Source organism: Charadrius vociferus, unplaced genomic scaffold (assembly GCF_000708025.1).
Source record: "Charadrius vociferus isolate BGI_N301 unplaced genomic scaffold, ASM70802v2 scaffold2359, whole genome shotgun sequence".
In the NCBI taxonomy this organism is placed as follows: domain Eukaryota; kingdom Metazoa; phylum Chordata; class Aves; order Charadriiformes; family Charadriidae; genus Charadrius; species Charadrius vociferus.
The window spans coordinates 2,333-21,377 of NW_009650033.1; the positions used below are offsets into that span (position 1 = coordinate 2,333).

General features: G+C 46.7%; 1 protein-coding gene across 1 annotated transcript in view; it reads left to right on the forward strand.

The window, feature by feature from the left end:
- The first annotated feature begins 8,790 nt into the window (after nucleotides 1–8,790).
- The window catches only part of POGZ (pogo transposable element with ZNF domain), a 22,178-nt gene continuing 11,923 nt past the window's right edge, over nucleotides 8,791–19,045 (forward strand). Inside the window, exons 1-3 of the mRNA XM_009891681.1 lie at nucleotides 8,791–8,914; nucleotides 17,750–17,925; nucleotides 18,823–18,931. Of these exons, the coding sequence (XP_009889983.1) occupies nucleotides 8,791–8,914; nucleotides 17,750–17,925; nucleotides 18,823–18,931 (409 nt within the window). The remainder of the gene's footprint in view (nucleotides 8,915–17,749; nucleotides 17,926–18,822; nucleotides 18,932–19,045) is intronic.

Below are 19,045 nucleotides of genomic sequence, written 5' to 3' on the forward strand. Positions count from 1 at the left end.
CCGCGCTGCCAGGTGTGGCATCGGGGAATGAGGTGGAAGCTCCAGGCGAGAACTTGCAGGAGTCACCTTTGTGCTAAAATGCGTTAGTCGTAGACTTTTGGAAGATGCAGGGCCCGTCTTTAAAGTTCAGAAAGTATTTCCTCATCGTTTCCTCAGCTTTCATTCAGGTCTTCATCACTAGTACCCACCTGTGAGCGGGGGTTCCCGTGGGAGCCAGTTGGGACTTTTTTCTTTAAAAAAAGAAAACCCAATCCTAGCGTGTTACAGCTACGTGCGTGTCCTGGTTTGAGATAGAACAAAACCCATTTTCTGTTCAGTAATTTTACTTTTCGGTTAACTCTCTTCTAACTAACGGCACTCTCTGAAATTAAGGGTGTATTTTCGGGGCAGTGCCCGCTCCCAGAGCGATAAGGCCCGATGTTTATAGTTAACGCCGAGGGCTGGTATGCGGAGAGGCTCCTGCTTATACTTATTCCCATAACAACCGAGGTCAGCTCGCTGTGTCGCGCGCGCGGCGCGGACGGGGGTGACCCAGCCCTGCCCAAGGGGCGTTCCGTCCGTCGGCGGCGTGCTGGGTGTAAAGCTGAGGGAGCAGCGGGACAGCCTCTCTCCTCCGTGGCCGGCGGCTGAGGGGGACTCTGTCCCTTCGTCCGCCTTTGATGCCATCTGTGCCTTCCGGAATCCAGATCCAGCCCCAGTGCCTGCTGGTGATGTGACCGCCATCCTGGGAGCTCCACAGTGGTTTTGTATAACTTCATTATTTTCTTACCAATATTACTATCTTTTCTTTTTATCGTCAATGTTCCATTTAGGGTTTGTTCCAACCCACAAGCCTCTCGCCTTTCTTCTCTCTCCTTTGCCCTTCTGGGAAGGGAGAGGGGTTAACAGAGCATCTTTCGTGGCCAGCCCAGCCTGAACCTTGGCTGTGCTCGCACTTGGGTTGATTCTCGCTGCACATTCACTTGGGTTTTTATGTTGTGAATTCACATGAAGGTGCGCATTCTCTTTTGAAAATGTGACTAAAGCTTTAAATTAGGATTTGTGAAGGCTCAGATGTTTTCTTTTGGGGTTAGGATATCTGGTATTTAAAATGACTTAACCTACCCATTAAGTGATGGTCAGAGCATAAACTTATTTGTGTGTGGAGTTCATTCCTGTCCGGAGAAAGGCGATGCAGGCGGCTCAGGGGGAGTGAGAGTAGGCGTGGAGGTTCCTGGGTCCTTCACTGCTCTCTCAAAACTCCCCGCATGCGATCCGAGCGAGGCTGATGAATTCTTCTTCTGTTTTTCCATCAGTGAAGTACGAGGCTGTATGCGTACCTCTGTAGGTAACATCACCTTAGAGGGAGGATGTTGTGAAATCCTGGGTGATAGGCTCCGTCCCTCGGGGGTAATAGTCTCTGTGCCTCCTCTTTGTTCTGTCTTTAAACAAAATTCAGCTTTTTGCTTTACCAAGTCACCTGTATCACAGAGTGCGTATTTATTTCTGACCTGCTAGTGTGCCCTTAAGACTGATTGTGTTGCAGATGATTTCACCCAGTAGGCAGAAATTGGGCCACCAGCGGTGCCCTGACAAGTACTGGTTTATTTATACTTTTTTTTTTAATTAAAAGCCGCAGAAAGTGAAGCTTATACAGCAAGAGTAGTGCATCCCATCATGTGAATTTTGAAGAACGCTGTGAACGAGTCATTAATTTGAAGTCCTTTTTATAAAGAAGTGTGTGTATATACAGCATATGTATGTCATAACTTGTTTGCTTTGTGTCAAATAATATCAAGCTGTGAATGAAACCGTAAATATATAAGCACACATCTTTTAGAGATCACTTCAATGGGACGCAGCTGCCTTATCCCGCAGCTGCCATGGAAAACCTGCTATCCACAGGTGCTGCGGGTAATGGAAAACACTCGGGACCTCCCTCTCCCGGCTTGCATCGCAAAGTCAGTGAAATTACTGAGTTGAAACTTGCTTTGTGATAGCAGAGTCCTTTGTTTGCCGCCTCATTTAGCTGGAGAAACTGGGCTACGTGTTTATTTTGTTTATCAAGATGTTTCGGAAGATGGAAAGTGCCAGGGATCTCTTAAACCAGAGCACAACGTCTCGTCCTTTCTACCTGCCCAGTCATTTTCTGGCGGTCTGTAGGGATGATACCAGTATCTTTCTAACTAGCTGAAAGCAGTTCATTGATAAATAAATGCAATTGCATCTTAGATTCCAAATTTTGGTTGAAGTCACAAGAGAAAGTTATTTTTCTCTTTGCGGTGAGGCATAGGAGAAAAGAGAAGGATCTCCCCTTTTCTCACGACCGCATAATCTGTCTCGTTGTATGCAAATAAAACATCTTTGTTGTTGGATTTCCCCTGGAAATGGTGATCGCGGTGATCAGCGAACGTAATCAGGTGGCGGCCTTTTCGTACAGGAGCTTAACGGCTGTTGGCTTTTTTCCCCTGTATGGCAACAACGACTATGAACCGCAGCAGCTGACAAAAAAGGGTCTGCCGTGTCCGGCGGTTGTGCCGGTTATTTGTGTGAGGGTCATATATTGGCTCTTCCCCTGAAGGTCTTCTCCCATTTTCCAACTAAAGGGAAGAGAAAAGACCTTTCAGGCTGAAAGGCTGTATTTCTTGCAGTGTGTCTAGAACACTTTGTAATTATTTTTATTTTTTTTTGTAATTTTTTTTGGCATCCATATTTTTCAACCAAGCATCTGCCAACTGTGTGCTGAAAAGCTAAATGTAGAGTATTTATCATTGGGATTAATCATTTTATTGAGCAAAGGCTTCTTACATACAAAAATATTCAAGATCAAAGCTTTGAAAAACAAAGCTGTTACATTATAGAAGAGAGGAGACATTTTCTTAGCTCAGTTGATGGGAACAGATGAAATACTATGCGCATAATGTAAGTTAGTGTCAAAAGAAGCTTGTAACTACAGGCTCTTTAGCATTTTGTCTTTGCATCTTTTGAATAATTAGGAGGTGTTGAATAATATATTTTTTTACAATGTGTGCAAAGACTTCCTCCGTGGTTCCAACCTTCCTGGGCAGACATATGTGCGTGCTTTAATGAATAGAGCAGGTTATTTATCCCGACTATTTATAGGCTGCCCATCGCTATAGCGTAAGGCCCTGTTACGGGTCTGCCGTGCGGTAATGTGATTCCCCACAAATAGCGCCTGTTGTCAGCGTCGCCCCTTTTGCCGGCGAAGAGAAGCTTTGTCCTAGCAGCTTCACAGCGGATTTTTTTCTAGATGTTTCTGTGAAGGATGAATGTGGAAAATCATAAATATGTAGCTATTGATCAGCTGCAGTGGTTATCCACTCAGGATCTTCGTGTATTTCCCCTTTGAAATTTTGCTTGGTTTTGCTAAGATCTTGTCATTATAAAAAAGTTTATGTTAACAGGCAGAGAAAATAATATTTAAGGCTCTTTGATTCTTGCTCTCCCCTGCTAAGCAGGTCTCTGGCACGAACCTGTGCTTCACAGCTTCATTTCTCGGAACCCGTTTTCTTACCCTTTGTCATTCAGAAGTGATTTTTGTCATCTCTCCTTTTGTTTTTTTTTCTGTTTGTATTTTCTAACAGAGCAGGAGGAAGTTTGAGTTTATGTTCAGTGATGTGAGCAAGGGCTGGGCACAGAGTGTTATTTCTGACTGAGCCGCTCACCGCTCGCAGAATCGTTGGCGAGTCACTTAATTTCACTGAACTCTGTGTCCCACCTTGGAGATAAGGTTAATAAAATTTTATACACACTGCAGGTTTTATGTAAATGAAGAAGCTGGTAATGTCTTTGAAGCGTGCAGGGAATGGGTGCTGTGGAGAATGTGAGCTTGTTCATGCTTAATGTAATGCACTTGCTTAATTGTATATTAGGATTATTACAGTACTGTTTGGGTTTTTTCTTTAAAATATACTAATGCAGTTTCATTTGACAAGTAAGAGACTTTATTTTTTTTAATCAGTTGACTGTGTTTTCTTGTTGACGACAAGGAGTTTTACTCAGGCTAGTTTTAGGCATATGTTTCTGTGAGAAGTTCAACGGGCACATGTAAAGAACTGCTTTATAGAATATTGATGAGGAGGAATTCGGATGTCTTGAGTTGGGGTAACTTGGTTTACACGCTGTGTTTGTTGGTGATGTTTTGTGTGTTCAGCAAGACGAAGAGAGTTAACTGTTCCAGGAGTATTTAATTGCTTCCTGTAGCAAAAGCCGCAGTGTCAACAACTGAAGTACACGTGCTGCTCCGCCGTAGCGCAGAAATACCGTAATACATACTTAGTTCATCATTTACACAATACTTCAGAAAACTGGAGCCTCCGATGTCCCTGGCCAGGGATTTACTCCAGCTTGCCTCCCCTGCGCTCCATGTACCGTCTCTCACAGATCGGCCCGTTCCCCGGGTGTCCAGAGCCGGGAATCTCCCGAGTCCCCTGGGCAGCCTGTTGCAGGGCTTCACCTTTACTCCGAGCAGGTTTTTTGGTCTCTAAGTTGGAATCTTCTGCTCTCCAATTTGAGCCCTTCGTTTCTGGTTTCCGTCACAGATGTGGAGGACAGACCACGTCCTTTGGCTTTGCGATAGCCTTGTACCCATCTGAAGATCATTGTGCTTCAGAAATCTCCTCTGTAGATTGAACCGACTCCAGGGCATTCCATCTTTTCTTGAAGATCACGTTTTCTAGCGCTGTTGTGGACTCTCTGGTTGGTTTAAGTCTCCCTCGGCGTTGCGCTCCGGGCAGTGTTACAGCACGCAGAGTGCAGCCACCTCGTTTTGCGTGAGGAACCATTAAGTGTCCCTTTGCTTGCTGGGAACCTGCTGGGACTGGTGGATCCACGGGCCGGCTTGGCAAACCCGAGCTGTCCCCGAGTTTATCTCAACTGAAGATGCCCACTGGGAAGGAGCGATAAGAGCGAGGAGAAGACAGCTCTGGAGCTGTGCTTGCATCTCTGGACAGACTACCAGAGCAGGGCGCTTGGGGACAGCTGGAAGGGGCAACGTCACAAAGTTCCTGAAAGAGTGCTTTTTAGGTTAAAAGCTGACTGAGAAGGACTCGAAACAGCGAGAAAAGAAGTTATTGCCTGTTCTACCTGTGTCCAGAGAAAGAGGATTCTTTATGCCGTCTTTGTAAAATCACAATACTAGATAATATTTCTCTGCCAAGAGTTTTTCCTGGTAGCTGAACGAGCCCACGGACGCCCTCCGTTTGAGCGATCTCTTTCGATCCCCACAAATCCCCTCAGAGACGAAAGGGGCAGTCGTCGTTGGAGTGAGGTATTCCTGAGCTGGGTTGGACTTTGGGGGCTTTTTGCCTTCTTGTAAGGTCCTTCATAAAGGAAGGGCACATCCAATTGCGTGGAGATGGAAAGTGAAATTATACACAAATGTTTTCATTGACTGTATTATTTGAGATTCCGCCCTAATACGCACAGTTGTGCGGCACGGCGATAGCTGTGGTAAATAAGAGTTCCAAATTGGCAGTCTGTGTGCAGGGGCATAAACCAGTTGGGTGAGAAGCGCTCCTGCTGCGTCCCCTCCCAGGAGGGCGAGCTGTGCCCGGGGACCGGCCGAGGGCGTCCGCTCCGCTGGCGATGTGGGTGTTGAGGAATTGCGGAGCAAAAGGCCATCCGCTACCCAACGTGAGAGGTGCGGTGGGCTTCCTCCAAATATCCTTGTGTGGAGTTCTTAAAATGAATAGTACCACGCTTCAAAAGCATCATTGGGAAGTGAGAATTACTTGTATTAGTATAACCAAGCAGAAAACGAAAATGAGTATTTGTTAGTCGAACACCGTTGTGCGAGGACGGCGTCGCAGTGCAAGCTCGGTGAAGCCTTTGTGGACAGACGCAGCACAGCAAAACGGGAGTCTGAGGGACTGTCCTCGTATCCGGGGGAGAGAGCAGCATGTGCTCCTTCAGAAAAAGTGCTGGCAATTTGAATTTGGCAAACATTAACGAGTTTTTAGGATTCTTATTTTTTTTGAGGCTTACCTGGGTAAGACAGTTACTTACTTCAGCATTTGTCAAAATTTTGTTTTGGCTTCGTGTTGTTACTGCGGGAAGTTCTGGATGATGGTGCGGTTGCACGTGACAGCCGGTGTGGCACAGCACAAGTCAAAATTAAAGGTTGCGTTTGCAGACAGTGGCCTTCCCCAGAGCCTTCGCTCTTGCTCCTGTAAGCCCTGGCGTTGGACTGATGTCCAGGCTGAAGTTCAGAGCAGCTTCAGCGTTCGTTTGGCCGGAATGACGACTGTGTTAGGATCAGAAGGGTACACATAGCTTAATGATATAAGACTTATGATTTAATTGCTCTGTGGCTACTTAATCCAGCTTATATTTTAAAGTTACGTCTCTTCTAGCTCTTCAACAGTGAGCTAATAAACATTATTCTGTGTTTAAACCTTCTGGTCATCGCTGGTTTCTGTCACTGTTGCAAACACAGATTGTCTGTACATGAGCCGGATTATATTCTTGCTCGTCCCCTATTAGAAGCTGTTTATTTTGGCCAGTTTGTCTCGGAACATTTCTTATCAGATTTTTATGGCTGTCAAATGGTAGCAGAGAATACAAAATGCAATCGTAACGGTCTCTTCTGCCACCAAAATGTCATCAAGAAGAGCAAAATCCCTTCTAGACAGGTTGATTCAGTCCGGAGCCGCCACGCGTTCTGCGCGTTGTCCTTTCTGGTGGTGGAGGGAAAGAACTGACTGTTCTTCGCTCTGACCCAGGTGGGAAGTCGGTGCCCTGGTTTCGGCTGGGACAGCCGATGTTCCTCCTAGGAGCTGCGGTGGTTTGGGTTTAGTATGAGAAATAACATTGATAACAGAGGTTGTCTGAGTCGTTGCTGAGCGATGTTTATGTTCAGTCGAGGCCTTTTCCAGGTTCCCACGGGAGCGGAGGGGGAGCGCAGACAGGACGGGCCGGAGCGGCGTTCCGTGACGGGAGGTGGGGGCACGGGGGTCGGCGACTGCCCGCCATCGGGTGGGGAGCGGTGCATCGCTTTATTTTGTGTCGTCTTTTCCCATTATTACTATTTTCCTCTTCTGTTACTGTTCTATTAAACTGTCTTTATCTCAACCCAGGAGGTTTTTTTCCTCCTTTTTCTCCCTCTTCTCTCTCTCCTGTGGGGGGAGACGGAGCGAGCGGCTGCGTAGCCCTAGTTGCTGGCTGGGGTTAAACCACGGCAATTAGGAAATTCAGTTTTTGTGGTGTTGTGTTTCCTATAATAATCCGTATTTGCTTTAAAAAAAATGCAGTTGAGCTTCTAGAATTAGTCATATCGGTTAAAGGCTTTTAAAGGTATTATTAAGGAGAATTAAAATTTTGCATAAGCGTCATTTGTAAGTGAAGTTCAGGAACAGCCAAATCCTGAAACAACGCAAAGGTGGTCTGGGAGAGAGCTCCTTTCAGCAGCTTGGCTTCTCTGCCTGGAAGTTGTTGAGATGTGCCTCTGTTGATTCGACCTCAGTAACGCTAGTGAAAACCAGCTTTTGGGAGACCTTTGGAGGCAACTCTCCCACCTTCTGAGAAGAGACCTCCTGTAGGACACTTGAGACTGTTGGTAATTGTAAATAATTGTGGGTTTAATTCTGGCTTGGTGGTCTGAATGTTTAATTGAACTCTTAACTGTAAACGCATACGGGTACGTACACCATTGAAGTCTCGATTAGGTGCAGTCCCAGGGGAAAATACGTGACTTTCACCGTAGGCAGCCCCAGAAAAACTTGTGTTCTGCCTGCAGTGCTGCTCAGAAAAGCAAACAAGGTGGGAAGATTTGTCAATAGCGGAGCAGAAAGTAACACTGCGAATTATACTGTTATAACGCCGTCGTATTAGCACCCCCTGCGTGTGGAATGGCCTTTGTTTCTGCCTCCCGATGTCGCACAAAGACATAGCTGAAATAGAAGTTTCAGCGATTGGTGGCAAGAACGAGAGAGAGTCATTCACGAGGAGAGACGGAAGAGGCTGGAATTGGCTGTTGTGTCTTTTCTCTAAATAAATACGGCAATGGTTATACCTGGGGATGAGTAGTGCGGGAAAGGTGAACGGGGTACTTTACTCTGGGGATCAAGAGAACGTTCGTTTGAGTTGAAGGACAATACCTGTGGCGCTAATTGCAGAAAACCCCTTTACTTTTTTTCTTCGAAGGAGTTGATGCTCGCCTGTCGGACGCCGTCCTCCGGGGAGGGTTAGGAGCCGGAGCCGGGGCTGGGGGAGCGTGCCGGGGGCTGGGTACGTGTGGGTTTGGTCGGAGGGGTCGGCCGAGGTTGGCTGAGGACTGTTGGCACGTTTGTGTGTGCATTTCTTACTCATTTAAGCTTGGATATTCCATCTCTGTCATGTGTCTTGGCAGTAATCCTAGAATATTCAAAACCACGAACAGAAGAAAAAACATGGTTCTTCCTTCTTTCAGTCACAGTTACTCCTTGATTTAAACGTACTGCAGTCTTGGGGTGGTGACTTCTGATTTCAAAGCTGTTAGGTTGACTTTCTTAGGCAGGAGAGGCAAAACCACTGCAATTTTAAGTCAAAACCAGGGCCTTTCAGCACCAACTTCACAGATTTATCTGGAAAGGAAACCCAGCCTGTTGAAGTAGGGTGTGGGGTCAGCTCTGTGACCAGAGACGTACGTAAGAACCTGAAAATATGTGACTGAATTGTTTTTTCTTTGGAATACTGCGAAACAAAAACAGTGTTCATATTTCTGGCATCAGAATTTTTCTTACAAAGCGACTTTTGCTGCCTGACAAAACACAGTTTTTCCAATAAAGGTTTCTCTTCTTTTCCCTTTGCAGGATGGCGGACACAGACCTTTTTATGGAATGTGAGGAGGAGGAGCTGGAGCCATGGCAGAAAATCAGTGATGTGATTGAAGATTCTGTTGTCGAGGATTACAATTCAGTTGATAAAACTGCTACGGGTAATTAATTATTTCAGTCAAAAATTATTCCTGTTATCAGTGTTAAAATTTAAAGGGAAATGGCAGTGATTAGTTACGTCCTGTCCAGTAATAGTCTTATTTGGTAGCTAAAAAAACCTGTTAACGAGTAGTGTTACAAATTTCAGTGTCTGTAGTTGTGAGCAGAGCTTTTGAGTGCCGGGGAGAGCTGACGTGATGGTGGTGCTGCGCGAGCGCGGGTGTCCTGTGAATAAGTAGTTTAGGAGGCAGGGAACAGCGTTCCGCTCTGTGCGAGAGAAGTTTGATTTCTGCAGGTGTTGGAAGGGGGCGCCTGTTTGAAAAATGAGAAGGGAACTTTGGCTGAGTTATTCATGTTCTATAGCCGAAGTAGCAGTTTCTTAAAAGTGTCGATAATTTACATAGAAGATGATGCTTTTTCTTTTACGAGCTGCGTTAGTATCTGTCGGCATTCAGGGTGATGAACTTTGCGTCCTTCTGGCAGTTTTGCAATGAATGAGGCAGCCAGGTACTTGCTGGGTGAATTGTATTGCCTCTGACTCAACTTACGTAGTCAAGTTAGTGAGGTTAAAACTAACTTATTACTGATTTAACGCATGGTTTGATGTAATCAGTTTCAGTTGGGTTTTTTGGTTTGGGGTTTTTGCCTATTTTCTGCAGATGGAAAGGTGCGTGACTTTGTTCAGAGTTTGCATTTGATGGGCAGGTCGGAGTCCGATGTTCTCCATTAGTTGTCTCAAATTATGAGAAGTTCTGACTCGCAAAAAGCAATAATTGCCAGAGGTGAGGCTATCTTGCACATGCTGTGTTGTCATTTGACTTGTAATGCAACCCTAACTACTGAAGATACAAGGCTGGTGCTTTCTGGTTGTTGATTTCTGTTGGTATCAACACAATCGGTGGGGCCATTGTGCGTATACCTGACACAAGTTAACCCTTGATGACGAGCATAAAAGAGGCCTTTGTCACATCTTAAATTTGAAAGGATTGTGCAGATCACAGCAGCCTGAGAAACTTTCTTCTTTGTTCTTTTATTTCTTGTTTATTTGTTTTTCTCAAAAATAAGAGCCATGGTAAGTTCTGGAAACTAATCTAGAACTCCAGCACATGACTTGGAAATGTAGTGAAGAAGGCTGGAAAAGAAAACAAATAGTAATGGTTTTGTCTTCCTTTCTCAGTCCCTGGCTGCACTCGGATTATGTCCGGCGTTCTCTCCAGGCTGCGGGAACGTCCGAGGTGTGGGAGGATAGCTGTGCGCCGCTGCTGTAGGCTAGCTGGAGATATTTTTTTAGCATGTGCGGTACAGTTCAGAGGTACACAGAACCGTTTCCTAATGGCTTAGTTCCTTGCAGGCTTTGGAGAAACCTTTCCCTGAAAAGCGGGTATTATGTTTCGAGACACAAATCACTCTAGTCTGTACTAGAGGAATGAAATTGTAGGCAAGGCTACCTAAGATTGTTGTCTCTTATATGCTTATTCTTCTGTTCTGGTTTGCAGACAGAGTTGGTGGTAGCTGTTGGGGAAGTTAAACCTTCCGGTTTTCCTCCCTAGGTTAAGAGCTGAAGTCAGGGGTGTTACTCAGTGTGGCTCCACTGATCACTTTCCATAGTCCTTTTTCCTTTGTGTATCTCTCGTAGTTTGTCATCTAATCGTAAATTCCTGCTGTGGAAGTGGCTTGGGCGGTGAGCGCGGTTTGGGCTGCCGGCGCGCAGGGATCGCCCTGCCCGATGTGCCATTCGTAAATGCCTGCTGTGGAAGTGGCTTGGGCGGTGAGCGCGGTTTGGGCTGCCGGCGCGCAGGGATCGCCCTGCCCGATGTGCCATTGGCATCTCGCGCCGCTGCCGGAGCCGCGCTGGATTTGCCCTTTTCCCGTGCTGCAGCGTTACCGCGCGCTGGGCTCTCTTTCTGCCCCGCAGCACCACCTTAACCTGCGTGTTAAGGAGGGTTTGTAGAATTTCTTAAGTCGTGTTTGATCAGAGAGCTGCTCTTAGAGAGCTGAAAAAATCTGAAGATCTCGGAGGTGTGCGTTGGTCTGCTTTGGGAGGGAGGAGGGAGGGAAGTGACCTTTACAGCCGCCAGACGCAGTTACTCTCCAAATCGGCAGAATTTATGACTTGGCAGCTCGGTCAGCTCTGTTGGTGCTGTCGAAACGAAGTATTCAGCACCAAAGTATTCAACATCGCGGTTAGGGCCGTGTGTTTCAGGGTAAGCTTGATGGTGTGAGTTATATTTGTGTTTTTCTGATCCACTGGAATGAAAACAAACTCTGCGTGGGGTGAGGAACGCGCCCTCGGTGGTGCTGTGCGTTCCTGCTCACCGTCGCGTGGCCTTTCTCCTTCATTGGGTCACAGACTTTTCAATGCTTTGGGATGGATGCTGTGAGGCGAAAAAATACGGACACGTGCCTGGTTTTGCATAGCTGTGGAGCGCTTCAGTTTTCGGGGTGCGGTCAGTTCTCCTCTTGCTGGCACCGGTGCCACCGAGGATAGCTCAGCCCCTTCGCTTCAGGACCGGCACAAACAGCGTTTCTCAGCCCACCGCACGGCCTTTTCTTGCCCGAGTGTTGTATTTGCCGAGTCCCCGCTGGCTCGTATGACACGACTTTGACTTGCAGGGGAATCCTTTTTGGCTTGATGCCAGCGAGGATTTTGAGTGGCAAAGTGCCACGGGGACATCTGTCACCTCTTCAGTCTCTGCTGGCCCAGTAACTAGGGGTCACATCCCAGTTTAAGTTGTGACTATGTGGAACGCTCACAAAATGAGCCGTGTCTGGAGTCATCCCAGCTTTCAGCAATCTGTTTTTTACGCTCATGGCTGTCGTCTTGCATTTTGTTTTACATTAATTAAAGAGACTTACGAGCTAGGGCTGAAAAAGACCCATTAAATCTATCCGTTCTCCCAGTGTAAGGTTTTGTTGAATTTTGTTTTGGTTTTTTTCCCTCCAGGATGGAATTCACTTATGAGCAAGCCTGGAGACCTAAAATTTATCCTTTTCTTGAATAACACCATCCATGTTGGCAATATCTAACTTTCAAGATCGTTCGTTAACAAACGTGCTTGAATTTCTCATGAGGTGTGTTGTACTTCTTAAGGCTGATGTGCACAAACCACCAGTGCTCCTTTAAACGAAGAGAGCAGAGCTGCGTACTGGCCCGGATAGGAATGACCCCGCGTCCAAAAATCAAGAAATGGCATTTCCAAATGAAAGGTGGAAATATCTTTTGGCTTATCTTTTTCCATCTTTCTGCTGGACCCAAATTTTTCCCTGCAGATTAGTTTTAAAACGTCTCAAATTACTGGGACATAAAAGGAAAAATTACCGAAAGCTAAATATATTCGAAGTGACGTTCGGCCTAATTTTTTTTTTTTTCCCCTTTAATTTCCTTTGATTGCTTTTAGCTCTACCTGTATCCCAGTCAAACCAGTTCTTTCTGGTATTACAGATAGGTGTGTAGCTAGTCGGTATAATGTGCGTGTCTGTCCGTTTCCTCAGAGTCCCCGCATCCAAAAAAGCACTGGTGGTGTTGACAGGAAAATGAGACGGGTGCCCTGCGGCTCATCAGCCTGACAGCTTGACTCCTTTTTCATCATTCCACCATCAGATAAAAATATAACTTACGTCCCTGTAATTCTTTTCACCACAAGAATCGCGGAGGGCTTTTTGTCCTGAAAATACAGAAACTATAGAAGAAAATTCTGCGCTTACATTTAATAAGCAGCAAAAGTGTAACGCATATGGTTAAGTCAGGTCAGGGTGGGAAGTGGGAAAACTTAGTCCGGTTTAAGTGCCGTCCCGCCTCGGTGGGACAGACGGCCTGCAGTGCGCGCTCTGCGTGCTGCCCTCTGCGCCCTCAACCCTATGGAACACAGTATAACTTTTCTCTCTTACACTTGTTGACAGAAACGATGCGTTTGCTTACGTCGAGCTCAGCTAGCCGCTCTCCTAGGGAGTGGCGCTACGGCAGAAGCTTCTCTTAGCTGTGCTCCCTGTGCGTCCCGTGTCTTGAAGGATGTCTCCTGGAGCGGTGCTCGACCTGCCGTGCTCTCTGGGGGTGGATTCGGAGAGCACAGGAGCCACCTGAAGCCGCTTCTCCTAAGAACGATGGAAGGCTCCTCAGACACCTGCAAGGGTCTGTTCCCAGGCCCCAGTAGTCCTGTATTTCTCAGGGAGTGCCCTGCTGAGCTGGCTCCGCTTGACGCCCAAATCGCCTGCCGTTAGAGCCTTAACGTGGGGCTCCTTTTCACCCCTCAGCTATCAGCTGTCCCTGCGGAGGGCCATTCATTGGAGAACAAAGTCATCGAGGAACTGAGTCATCCCAGGCTTATTACTCTGCCCTTCCTAAGCCTGAGAGGACCTTTATTGATGCCCAAGTATTGAATTCAGAGTATGGTAACCTATAAATTGTGATGTGCTGATGCCAGTCCTAACCGTTTGGCACCGATTTTGATGTGGGTTGTGTCAGTGGTAGGAGCCGTGGCCCTGGTGGCCTCCTTAGCAATGGCGTGGTGTGCTCTACCTTTGAGGTCCCCCCCTCTGCACCTCGGTTGTTCACAGTGCAGAGTAACGTATTGATGGGCTCAGAAGTAGCGTTCTTCTCTAGGAAGGTCATGCTGTTGTGAAGCGCAGATCATCTGTGTGGGGTTTCTGGAGTATCGGATTAAAGGGGCTTTGTCAGTCCACCCTCCCCTCCGAACGCGCAGGGCACATCCAACAAGAGTGGCTTCTCCTTTAGAGGAGGGCGTCTCTGCTGTGCTTAGTTGAGAGAGGTTAAAGAAACTCCTCTTCTGCATGTCTACATTCTGCCTTCCTGGTAGCGTACCGGAAGTCGAGGAGGAGTTTGAGAAGTGTAGGAAGAGGCCTAGGATTCACAGGATCACTGGACTAAACGGGCTGTTCAGGAGGCTTGCTTCGTCAGCTGGCACGCAGGTCCTCCTCCGAGAAGCAAATTAAGCCGTTTCCAGCGAGCTACTTGGAAAATCGTACGCTTGAGAGGCAGGAGGAGAAGAGAGAAGAACGTAATTTGTTCTTTCCCAGCAGCTGATTTCTGCCATGGTCTCCTCATTCTCCCTAGATGAAGTAGTGAATCTATGCCCATCTGTCTTGACCGGTGAGTTTAAAGTGCTCCAGGACCTGTGGAAACCTTACAAACCTCCTTGGAAACAATCTAAGAGAAGTACTGCACGCTCTTGGACATGCGACTGCAGAAGGCTTGTCATTCTCACTTACGAAAGTCTTCCAAAGCCTGAAAAAAAAAAAAAATATTTAGGCGTACAACTATGTCCATCCTGGCCACATTGAAAAGAACCTGCAGTTTCTGGTAAGGAATTAAGAGTATTTCTATATGCTTCTGCTATTGTTTTGCCTAGTAATGATAGCGTTTCAGGAGAGCAGCGTGGCAGGGACCTGCCAAGTCCACACTGAGAGAAAAGAGTCAAAATCGTTGGACTGACTTGACCAGAAGATCTTTGTCAGCTGGTCTCTGCTTTAAAATGGACTTAAAGGCAAAGTCATCTTTTGTTTGTTAAACTAGTACAAGTCTTCCCAGATTATTTGTAGACTCCAAAGGAGTGCCAGAAGGAGTTGGAAACCTGAGTGTCATACTCCATTTGAGGTTGCGCAGTGGCCTCTGTACTAACCAAGAGGTCATCGTAGCTTCAGTCTTCAGGATCTTCATGGACGTTCCAGTGGCAATGTGAGATCTCATTCGCAGTCGCAGACTTCCAGCGCTTGGCAAGGTCTTCACTCCTTGAGAGATGTGGGGATGACTCTGTGCTCCTTGTTAGCCAAACAAGATCCTGGAGATGCTGAGGAGGAGAAAATGATCTGCTGATGCTCTGGATTTGGTCTTCATCGGATACTAGGTGGGATGTAAATGATTAGAACCTGATAGAACTATCCAAAGATTCTTTTTTCCCCTCAACTTTTCTGTCGCTTCTTTGATAATCACCTTCTTTTTTCACGTTATGAAGGGATTACCTCTCTGAAATTTTTTAAAGATTGCAAATCCAGTCTATTTGTCTCTAGTTTTCATTCACTCCTTCCATCTTTTTCCTGCCCCTCTTCAGAGAGCTCGCGTTACAAAGCAGCGAAGGCTGGAAGCGTGTCCTCTCTTTCGCTTGGGACTGGATGCTGCACGTGCAGAGTTCAGCCAGTGCTGCACTGGTCCTAGTCGGTTTTGATCCTAAAGAAGAAACTGGTCCACGGCAGGCTGCCAGCCTTCGTGGCATCTCAGCATCTCCATCCTCTGCCTCCCTTTGAGGTTGTGTTTGCTGATGGATGCTTTTGTTTTTTCCCCGTGCTCTGGAAGTGGGAACCAGTGTCTCTTTTCCGGCATTCCCCTGCTGTCTAAGGCGCTTGGAAAAGTGAGGCAAGATGCAGTTGTGTGGTTTGGATCTGAACCTTCCGAGGCAGTCTTCCATCACCCTACTGTTTCTGCCTAGAATAATCTTCGTGAAAACATTTGGATCACATACCCTGAGGATTGCCAGCCCGGCAGCATCCAGGCTGTCAGTGTAAAGCATCTTCCATTAAAAGAAGCTGCTTTGGCTGTGGGTCAGAACATTTTGGCATGCAGCAGGTCTTTTCCTGGGTTTAGACAGTTCCAAAGGAAACATTTGCTGTTCGGGTACGGCAACCCTTTCCTCTAACATCAGCAGTTTCAGTGATGTTGGACCATTTTGTAGCCCTGAAACAACGTGGGTATTCTGTCAGTCTCACGTCGTACTATGCCGCAGGTCTACAGTGGGAAGGTTCCGGTGGGGCTCCCTGTATCACACCTCCCTCTGCTGACTGGGAAGCCCGTTGCCCTCAGGACATGCCTTATAGTAGTAGTGGGATTCAGGAACTTATTTGCTCTGGTGCTCTGAACTGGGGCATTGGTGGTTGTAGACCATTTCATCCCGTCTTTCACCGAAAAGTTTCTTCGCAGCCCTCTCCCTCATCCTCTCTCCTGTTCCTTTTAATACCTTCGCCATCTCGGGTGCTAGCAAACGTTGGCAGTAGTTGGGGGACTCTTCTCATCTTTGTTTTGGTGCGACGTTAGCCCCCAGGTTGCCAGAAGCAATTGGGCAATATTCCTGGGTTTGAATTTCCTCATTCTGTGCAAATACTGCGAGTCTGCTCTGGTTGGCAAGTTCGAGCACGCATGGGACAAACCGATGTGGCCTGAAGGACGCAGCCGGCCACTGGTAAGTGTCTGCTGGGCTGGTGCAAACTGAGAAGACCAGAAGCTGGTTAGCGTGGGTTTTCCTGGGGGTAGTTGGAGATCATGGAAGGCCCTCGAGCAAACGTGCAGAGGAAAATGCTACAAGAAATAAAGGGCACCAGAAGAAGCAAAGTTTGCTTTTCTTGAACAACTGAGCAATTCTCCGTGTTGCAGCCTACCACAAAACCATCATTGGGGCAGACCTCCATCGTAGAAAGCTTGATCCGTAGAGTTAGCGGTTCACAAAGCAACAGGATTCCTCTTTGATCTGCATGTAACCAAAGCGTTAGGTAACTCTAGCAGTGGTCGTGGGGTGTTAACAGTCAAAACTCCGCAAGATGGTGTGTGTTTGAGGACAACACCTCATGGCATAGTTATTAGGCAGCTGTGTCTGTAAGCAGCGAGTCCGTAGTAGCCGTATACAGTGAGACTCCATCAGGGGAACCCCTGTGGGCGCGATGGTTGGTATCACCGGTGGTAGAGCTCCTGACGGGCACATCAGCGCAACTGCAAGGAATCAAGGCACTGCTGCTTAGTGTAAAGTGCAAGTTACTGTCAAACAAGCAAATCCTAAATAACATCCATTAGTAGAAAACCCCGCGAAGATGTTCTAAGCTGAGTGGGTTTGCTTCCAAATGAAGCCATCTGGGAGCACCTGCGGGGACAACGGGTCCCGGCTGGCGTGTGGTGTCTTGCTAAGCTGCCACAGCCTGGTTGTTTGCAATTAGATGAACACGCTCTCCGACCAAAGGACTCGTGTGAAGTACTTCATGTATTGGGTGATGCTAAGGATGTTGAGTTGAGTGCGTAAAACTACTGTCTCTTCCTCATCTTAGCTTATTTTCAAGCAGAATGTCTCACTTTTGAATCATGAGAATAAGCCCTTTGACCCATGAGAAGATATTCTTAGGACACAGGCTGCATGCACATCATGACTTCAGTGTGATCCAGATGTTTTCAATCTCTTCTTTTTTTTTTTTTTTTTTTTTTTTTTTTTTTTCCCCCCCTTCTTTTGTTAAAGTTGAGGTTTGTCTGCCACTTTGTGAAGGTTCAGTCCCGTAGTCCTCTTTCTATCCGAGGATGCTGAAGATAACTTCCGGTTATTTCAGAATTCTTGTGACCTCCTGCTCCTGCTTAATTGAAGCCCTCTGCAGACCCTGGTGTCCCCAACAGCCTCTGATTGTCGGGGCTGTTCAGAAACTTTCAGTGTGGCTCTGCTTCTGCTACACGGCCTATGCCAGGGCTTGTAGTTGTTCAGCATAAGTTTTCCCAGTATCTACCAGCAGGTGAATTTTTACTTAGCAGTTAATGAGACTGGAAAAAATATTTTCTTGAGCTGCTGCGGCTGTGTTCAAAGGGCACGCAGGAACCAGAATAATCGGTCTCTGAGGTTGCTCAAGGCTAAGGGATTTGAACACCTAGTTCCTAGGCAGCTTGGAAAATCCTAGTCTAAATATGAATATTGCAACTGTACATAGAAGAGTTGGACAGTTTCACAAGTTTACTTGTAGAGCATGCTCTGGAAAACGCATTCGAATTCTAAAGACTGAAGTACTGGCTGAGCATGTGTGAGAAAGAGCAGCCTTTGTGCCTGACAGATGTGACTATTGCTGTGTTTCTGTTTGTCTTCCAGCTGGCAATCCTCTCGTCCAGCAAAGTGGACAGCCGCTAATCCTTACCCAGAACCCGACCTCGGGTCTGGGCACAATGGTAACTCAGCCAGTATTGCGACCTGTACAGATCATGCAGAATGCCAATCATGTCACGAATTCTCCGGTGACCAGCCAGCCCATCTTCATAACGACCCAGGTGGGTGCCCTTCCAGTCAGGGTGGCCGCGACAGAAGATCTGGAGCGCTTGTCCATGGAACGCTGTTCTCTGTTAAGAAATAATTGGATGCCTGTTTAAGTTTTTCTTGTGCACTTCAGTGGATGTTACACTTGAGCTGAAATCTGTTGCATTTTTGTTTTTTTTAAATTCATGTAGATTTAGGAATAGCTTTGTTCAGAAATAGCTCGTGTTCCTAGTCATTTTGCAGTTGAATCTCACTTGAGAAAGTTGGCCACGTTCCACACCTCAGCAGGTCCTGTGGAGCCAGCACAGGTCTGATGGGAATTCACGCTGGCTCTCACTGGTGGTCTTACCAGTAGAGCCCGACTCCCTGCTGTAGGTGGGTCTGTCCACTCCGCGGGCATTTGACCTTGCTGAGTACGTAACTGCTTTGTTTTATTTTCCTGTGAAATGTGCAGGTAATTTTTTTTTTTTAACGTCTGATGGCTTCTTCAAGCATTTGCCTGGGGAAGCACTGCTACGAAACAACTGCCCGTGTTTACCGGAGCTCCTGCTTTTAGAAAAAAAAAGAAAAAGAAATTAAAAATTCGTCTTTGCACGTTGCAAATTTTCCTGTCCCAGGAAACCACCTCTGTTTTAAATCTGGGTTTATAAATTGTTTAAGATGTGGGAGAAGACTTCTGTAGGTGCTTCGGGAAGGAGGGATTGAGAGTGGAGGCTGTACACCGGAATGTTGGGGATAAGGAAGGTGGCCCTACTGTTGGGTAAAGTGCTGGCTGAGGGCGGTACGGCCTCAGAGTTCAGTGGATCTGTAGGTGGTAGTGCTTTTCTTTGTTTTTTCGAGTAGAAAGCTCAGGTTGAAAGTGCTTCAGATATGCTCGGTATGTTAATGGTACCGGTACTGTCTGACTGCAGGGATTTCCCGTGAGGAACGTGCGGCCCGTACAAAACACCATGAACCAAGTTGGAATTGTTCTGAACGTGCAGCAGGGTCAAACAGTTAGACCCATCACCCTCGTCCCAGGTAAGGACTGAAAGAAGCCAAAGCTGCGGTCGTGTTCCTTTTTAGAGTAGCAAGCGTTAAAAAAAAAAAAAAAAAAAAAAAAAAAATATAATTTTGAAATTTTATTTAACCCTC